Source organism: Polyodon spathula, chromosome 5 (genome assembly GCF_017654505.1).
Source record: "Polyodon spathula isolate WHYD16114869_AA chromosome 5, ASM1765450v1, whole genome shotgun sequence".
Taxonomy (NCBI): domain Eukaryota; kingdom Metazoa; phylum Chordata; class Actinopteri; order Acipenseriformes; family Polyodontidae; genus Polyodon; species Polyodon spathula.
Genome location: NC_054538.1, coordinates 26,607,210 through 26,615,657, shown reverse-complemented (window position 1 = coordinate 26,615,657; position 8,448 = coordinate 26,607,210). Strand labels below are relative to the sequence as shown.

Below are 8,448 nucleotides of genomic sequence, written 5' to 3'. Positions count from 1 at the left end.
TTCATCTTCAACCATTTAATTGATCAAATATTTCAATAAACCCTGTTGACAAAGTAGTTAGCCACTTGGAAATCACCTCTATCAACTCTATCACCTATTAACAGAATGGGTCGGTTCCATTAGCGTATCTTAAATATATATGATGAACAGCTTCTATGATTAACTCACAATAGAACCAGGTACAGGTAAAATAAATTCAAATCAGCATCACAATATGTTTCTATGCCATCAGCCTATTAAAACTTCAATGCTACTTTTCTATTAAATAAAAAAACAGAAATAAAGTGAGTGAAAGGCTGTGTTTTAATTCATGCTGGCCACTCTGTGTGAGATGATTTTTAAAATCAGAAGGCTTGATTTTATTTTTGCCTTGGGTGATGGAAATTCGGTCTGGCTGCTCCTTGAAGTCTTCTGGTTCCCTATTATTGAGAGGCTGCCTTCTTTTCCAATCTGTTAAAGATAAAAAAGAAAAGTGTTTAAACTATTTAGAAGAATTGAACTTGGCTACAGTGGTAAGCACAGACACAAATCTGAAATACCCAGGCCCCCCTTTTGAGTAATTTCAACCTCACACATATTTCCCCTCAAGAATTCTCTGCTTTCCTCAGATTGTTTAGTTCTGAAAATTATGAGTAATCCCACACATTTTTGAGTATCTGTCAAATTGGTGGTAAGAGCCCTGACAACATCAGAACTTTAAATTGTTCCAACAGAAATGATATAGCTGTATGTCTCACACAATGTTTTTAGCTTGTAAATGGGTGGCTCATTCCAAGGCTGTTACCAGCACTTTCAGAAACTTCCAATTTAGACACCTTTTACTGCTACAGGTACAGCTTTACACTATGCATGCACAAGAAATGTAAAAAATAAAGCCACAGCCAGCATTCTGATACACTCAAGACACAGAGAAACAATCAAACAACTGACCTGTATTTAATAAGCCTTCCACCCTGGATGAGCTGCGAAGCTTCATTAGTTATGTGGCAGGCAAAAAGAAGCCAATTCCTAGGCTGCACTTTATAGGCAAACCTCATAAATAGAAGCGAGTAACAACACAAAGCTGTAAAATGAAAACAAAAAGTATTTATTAAAATAAACCAAACACCAAGTCATATCATATTATTTGCATACATAATAAAGCAACCTTACCACCTTTAAGGTAATATTGCATTTTACCCCCTGAAAATACATTTGACATTCTGTGCTAAGTTAGTCCCAGACCCAATACCTTATCTGGAGCGCTGCTGTAGGATTTGGCACAGGACTTAGTTAGAACTTTATCAGCACGAGACTACATTTCTTTATTTTGTTGTATACACTTTAATAAATTAAGGATGGGACAGTGGTGAAATGCTACTCACCAAAGGTCATTCTTCCACTGATGATCTCTGGGCTTTTCTTCATATCATTTATGGCAGCAATGGGAAGTCCCCAGTTAGCAACAGGACCCCAGAAATGCTGGAATTGGTAAAAACAGTAAATTGAGTTCAAACAAACAAATGGTACATATATTTTACCCCATCCCTTACTTTACACATTGACCTCTCTTTAAGTTGAAAAAATGGAAATACATTTTCATCATGCAGTATTTTTTTTGTATTATAAAATATTAAATTACAGTCCAACATTGCTTGAACTTGATGGTTAAAATATTAACATCAGTACACCACTGCAATGTTTAGATTGTATACAACCCTTTCATAAATCGATTTGATTTTTTTTTTTTTTTTTTTAATGAGTTTCCACACCAAGTGAAAAGACTAGGGGCTTGCACAGCTAACCTGATTAGTAAAACATTCAATTAACTTTGTAAGTGTCTAATTATAATACATTAAGTGCACCACCATTATGTGTTTTGTCATTGATACAGAAGGTCTGTAATTACTTTAGGTAAATATAAATAATGTCCTTACTGTGCTGTTGTTGAAGGTTGAAGTTCAGCATTTCGAGGTTACCACCAATTCAGAAAAGAAAATAAATGTTAGTTTGTTACAATTAAAATGTGCATTATTTAGCACCCCCAAAACCAGACCACTCCACACACAAACATAGGCATGTCTAAAATGAGCAGGCCAGCACCACTGCAATGAAGTGCAGAAAAAAAAAAAAAAAAAAAAAAAGGTATTTAAGTTCAGTCTGTGACTGAAGAGGAAGTCTTGATGTTTGACAGCACATAATGTTGGCACCACGTTTTCGGTGATTAGCAGAGAACCAGTCATGTGCATGAGGCAGGATAGAAACCATGCGGCTGCAAATAGTGTTTGTTTGCGAATGGTAGGTTGGCAGGGATGGGGTTAAATCTATCCCTACCAGCAATCACAGGTGTTGCACTTCCCCAGTCAGGTAATTGGTGCTAATTGGGAGTGGCCAGATGCATAAAAGGAAGGAGAAATCCTCTGTCTGGGGGAGGGAGTTCAGTGAGTTTGGACCTGTGTTTGAAACTGTAGTGAAGGTGAATGCCCAGCCTACTTAATATTGTATTGTTTTGTTTAAATCTTTATCTTGGCCCTAGTGATTGCAGCTTCTGTTCTCCAAGTCTCTCTTCCTGCCAGTATCAGCTTGGGCCGTGACGCTATCCTGTCATGGTTGGTGTCAGAACTGCAAAAATAATTTTTTTTTTCTTTAAAGATAATGGAGGTCTGGCACAAAGAACAATGCCAGTTAGAGGTGGAAGAAGTTCCCATTTGCAGAGCACTGCTGTGAGGTGTGCCAATACGAAGACCCCCTGTTTATGAAGGCTTTCTATCGGGATGAGGTGGAGTCGGCTAAGGAATGGCTCAGCCATAAGGCTCTCCAAATGCCAGTCTCGCAAACACCTAAGATGGACCCCCCTCCCCCTCCTTCCCTGTGCTGGGGGATGGCGGCCTGGACACCTTCCTTGAGGACCAAGAGGAAGAGGAACAGCTGCCTGCCTGAGTACCGAAGAAAGGGAGTGTTAGCCATTCCCAAAGGGAGCCATCTCCAGCATCAGATGGAGTGGCCCCGCTCTCTCCAGAGCAACAGGGAGAGGCCCCACTGTCTCCAGCACCACAGGACGGTGTCCTATTGTCGTCTCAAGAGCTGGAAGTGGAGGAGCCATGCCAGCGCTACTGCTGGAGTGCTCAGCATGGCAGCTGACAGCGTTGCCACTGCAGGAGTGCCCAGCACCGCCACCCCCACTTGAGCGCCGCCGCTGCCACCCCAGCCGGAGTACCCAGCATCGTTGCCTTTGTCGCCACTGCTGGAGTGCCCAGTGCCACCGCCCTCACGCCCTGCACCACTGTTGGCGGGCCAAACACCACTGCCAGTGTTGGAGCCACCCTCTATAGAAAAGCCTGAGCGTGGAATAGTCACTCGGGCATAGGGGTAGAAAGGGGGTTAAATGGGCACCCCCTTACAGAAGCCAAGGGGTCACAAGAGAGAGGTTAAACAGACACCCCTGACAGAAGGCCACCTAACCTCTACCAAAACCCGACCAACCTGCCCACCAACAAGAATCTGGAGGGAGAAAAACAGATAACGGGGAAGGGGCTTGGTGTTTTAAGGGGGGAGGTGGCCGATTGTGGCCATGTGTGTGTTACACAATGGGAGGGAAGTATGTGGCAGGGTAGCTGCTGTAAATAGTGCGTGTGGGGGAATGGAAGGTTAGCAGGGGTGGGATTATCCTGTCACAATGCTGCTCTCACATGTACAAACGTACTTGAAAAATTGAACTAGGAAACAAAATAAATATACATCAGCACCACAATTTTTTTTTTACCCAAAACATCTTGTCTAAGAATTAAGTTATGTGTTTGCACTCTAAAGGCACAATACTGATGGAGACATGCCACAGTACTCAACCAGGGAAATGCAATAACAAAGCAATAGTTTTTTCTAGTTGAATATTTAACTTCAGTTGTGCAACATAATACACATAGACACTATGTGGTTCATTGGTCCAGTTAAACCCAGTCACCCCTCATCCAGTTATATTATACTACAGTTTACATTAGTGAAAAAAGAAAAACATCAACCTCAAATACAGTAACCAGATTTGGCTTGGTCAGTTGTATAGAAGTGTATTCATACAGTTACTGTACTATTGCATAATTTACCAACATGAAGTAGTGTTGATTATCTAACCTATTGGTACAGTGATTAAAGTTTGCCTTCTGTTTGACATATTCCTGGAATACTGTTCCTTCTGTTTTACAATAACACTTTTTATGTGGAACAATAAAGCAATATATAATGGTCTTGTAACTTATACTACAGTATCATGATATTCAATATTATCGCGATACTTTGGATCTTATGTCCATTACATGTTTTTTTTTTTTTTTTGCAAGTGTTTAAAAACAAATATATATATATATATATATATATATATATATATATATATATATATATATATATAGACACACACACACAGGATGTGCTTTTGGTGTGTTTATCAACGTTTAAATGCTATGCAGGTGTCAGCGTTTAAACATTATCTACATACACTTTATGTAAACCTTATAATTAATACAAAATCCAAAGACTATAAAAACATCGATAACATTTTACATGCTACAGTTTTAATGACACATGTCGGAAAATTATATTTTTTGCAGCTTCTAGCCAACGCTCTGTAATGATGAAATAAAGCAGCATCAATGAACTCCCCCTTGATCAGCTTCCAGCGCGTTCCTGTTTTACGCGTTATCTTTGCTGTGACTTTGTTAATATGCACTGAGATTCACTTACTGTACCTAAACTAAAGAACGGAAGTACAGTAAAAGCAAACTTCGGTAAATAGATCGATGGCGATCTGACAGATGTTTCAATAAATTGATGGCATTTCCTCCTTTGTTTTTCAATTCTGTAAAACGCTTTCAACCAGATTGCTGTTGTCATCTTGTTGAAATCCAGAATAGTTCCACAGTAGGCTTCTCTCTCTGGCATTTGCCATGACTGTTACAGTAATTACATTTTCCCAGAAAGCGCAAGGTAGTTGGTCACTTCGGCAAACCAGAAACAAGTACGTTAATTCATACTGTTTTCAAAACCACACAAGTATAGTTTTGTTTTTAAATCGCATCACCTCGATATTGGGTATAATAGGATTTTGGTATCATGATTCTACATGTATCGATATACCGCGGAACACTATACAAATACACTTGCCATTCTATATTCACACTGCTCTACTGTTAATAAATACACTGAACAAACAAACAACACTCTGGTTTACGGAATATTAAGGGAAACAAATGTACTGCCCTTTCACAATTGGCGCATTTTAACTTCAATTTTCAGTTCTTCGTGTGCAGACTGATAACGTTTACATTTATATGTCGACTATGTTTGTGTGTTACAAATTACACTTTGGTTTATAATAGTGTATATGTAGTTTCATGAAATAGGAAATACAAAGTCTGCGTATTCTTCACAGGTTCATAAAGATTTAAAAAGGGCTGAGGCACAATTGTTAAATCATTGATCCAGCCCCACTAGATCATATGATTGTGTTTCTCCTCTCTGCAATGTATATAAGACGGATATTAGAGATGTCCAAGAAGTGAAATACATTTTTGTTTAATTACACAGGGCGGCTTAATATGTCTGTTTCAGGTTCACAAGTGGCCTCCCCATTTAAAACCTGGGTGCCAAATAGACACAGACGCTGGTTACCATGGGTTTAAACGAAATTTTAAGACCTTTAAACTCGGGGTATAACATGCATGCACTGTGTTAAAATTGTGTTGCACACAAGTAGTTTACAACTGCTGCTGTGGCCTGTACTAGTATTTATAAGTACTAGAATGTTTCAAACTGAAAAGTCATGTACATTATAAAAATTATATAACTAGACATAAAAACTAAAAATCTAAATTTTTGGTTGAAACTGCCTCGTCTCTTTTGACAACATTCTGTTGTGCATATGTGTTTTAATTAAGTGTTTTAATAGCTTTAAAATCGCGATTACTAAAATTTTAAAACTGATTTGAGAAACTGTATAATTCAGCAAAGTACGGTAGAGTACAGCAGATTCTAAACAACTGCATTTAGCAACATTATAGACGATGTTCAGTGTTGCCCTTCAAAACAATGGATGGTGCTCCACGGCTGCTGCCTGGGTGGTAAAGGTAGCAAGTGTACTTACTGCACTGAGCGGAGTGTGCAAGGTTATTGCAGGGAAACCGGAGAAAAAAATTAATTAATAGCAAAATAATTTCGCCTGGAAGACACTATGTATTACCCAATCACAACAAGAATCAGAAGGCAGTCGGTATTATCACAGACAGACACAGGGCGGTTGACAGTGGTGAATCTACTGTGAATACCACTGTCCTGAGGAAGGACGCTGATCGAAAGCTTTACTTAAACAATATTTTATATTTCACTACATACCTCATTAAATAATCCCGAAACTCCTTGCTTTTAAGGTGATCTACAGCTTTGCGAGCCAACACTCCAGCCATGATTCCGATTTGTTATTTTTCTTCACCAAAATTATAAACAAACGATCAAGACAAGACGATCAGCTCCAGGGTCACAGCTTTCCACAACCTTATAAATTACAACATTTACACATCGCTTTACGGCAGCCTGAATGAGTCTGCCGACCAGACCTGTCAATCAACCAGAATCCAAATACCGGTTGGCTGTCGATATGCCGTAAAATAATTTTGTATTTGCTTGCTGTTCCCCAGATGATGTAACCAGCGTTCTAAAGAAAAGTGGAAGAAGGGAGTGTTTCTCAGTTGAAGCGTTGATTGGTCTGGATTGAGCCAATGTAATTGTATTTACTCAAGGACAAAGCATGACATTTAATTTAAACCTGTTTTTTCAAGCATGACTGAATAGAATAGCAACAGCAGGTTGTCGCTGAGGCGAATGACTCAAAGACACAAAAACAATCCCAAACACATTCTACTACTATTTCAGCGAATCTACTTTTGAATGTAGATATTGTTTAAAGAAAGACTGCATTTTAGTATGCAAACTGTATGAGTTCCAACCCCCCTTTCATTGAAGTAGTATTTCTTTTTGTGTGTTACTTTATTTTAGTTTAGGTTTGAGTACAAGAGAAGGATGGAATTGCAGATTTTTTTTTTTTCAAAATTCTTAAAAAAAAAAAAAAAAGAAAAAAAGAAAAAAAATCAAGTTTAGGGCAATGTGTTTACTTTTCTATCAACACAACTGAACAATAGCTTTTGTCCAAAAGGTCCTGTAATACATCCCTTTTTAATCACTTTAACCTCTTGTGTACATCCTAAAAAACATGTATTTTCATTTTGGTACACTGCTGTTACACCTCCTTTCAAATCTATATACACACATATACCAAAAAACATGTATTTTCATTTTGGTACACTGCTGTTACACCTCTTTCAAATCTATATACACACATATACCAAAAAACATGTATTTTCATTTTGGTACACTGCTGTTACACCGCCTTTCAAATCTATATACACACATATACCAAAAAACATGTATTTTCATTTTGGTACACTGCTGTTACACCTCCTTTCAAATCTATATACACACATATACCTGTGTTTGTTGTTTCATAGATTGTAAACATTTAGCCCATTTTTATTTACTAGGGTTACTAAGTTTGTTTGTTTACCCTTTGTTACTGTTTGTTCTGTATAGTATAGTGTGTTTTCCAGGGTCAACTAATTTGTAGCATGCACCTCATGTTCTTAAAAAAATAAAAAATGTAAGATCAAATATCATGAAGTGTTCATTGCAGGCAAGTCCCACTGGAATTGTAGACAAAATATCTACACATCTATATAACACACTAACTATTGGCAAAAATGCGGGTATTACTGCACATTTGGTGTCCTGTACTACGCCTTACTTTTCTATCAACACATGTATTTTCATTTTTGAGTCCACTGCTGTCACCCGAAGTTATTAACTCACAATTCATGATTTCGTTTCAACGTACCCCGTACACGGGTAGGCCAGATCGTCTCGAACAATATCTTGGTTTGTCGACTTCTAGTAAACCGACCCAATAAGATGTAAACTGTAACATATAAATAACTTTGTAAGGCCTTCAGCATGTGGAATTACCAAATCTAAAGGCGTCACGTGTAGCTGCCAATACTGGTGGAACGCGTGCAGAGGCTGTACTGTTTGGACCCAACGGTTTGGAGATGGCGTATAGTGGACCCGCACGGAGAACTTAGAGAGGTAAATTCTAATAGCGTAGATATTTAGACACAACTGAACAATAGCTTTTGTCCAAAAGGTCCTGTAATACATCCCTTTTTAATCACTTTAACCTCTTGTGTACATCCTAAAAAACATGTATTTTCATTTTGGTACACTGCTGTTACACCTCCTTTCAAATCTATATACACACATATACCAAAAAACATGTATTTTCATTTTGGTACACTGCTGTTACACCTCTTTCAAATCTATATACACACATATACCAAAAAACATGTATTTTCATTTTGGTACACTGCTGTTACA

The 8,448-nt window shown here is 38.2% G+C and overlaps 1 protein-coding gene across 1 annotated transcript; it reads right to left on the bottom strand.

The window, feature by feature from the left end:
* mpc1 (mitochondrial pyruvate carrier 1) lies at positions 1-6,543 on the bottom strand. The gene is made up of 5 exons (XM_041250151.1): positions 6,361-6,543; positions 1,917-1,920; positions 1,365-1,461; positions 931-1,063; positions 1-450 (listed from the first exon to the last, which is right to left on the bottom strand). The coding sequence occupies exons 1-5, from the start codon at positions 6,429-6,431 to the stop codon at positions 423-425; spliced, it is 333 nt and encodes a 110-aa protein (XP_041106085.1). The 5' UTR covers positions 6,432-6,543; the 3' UTR covers positions 1-422.
* Between the last annotated feature and the right edge of the window lie 1,905 nt (positions 6,544-8,448).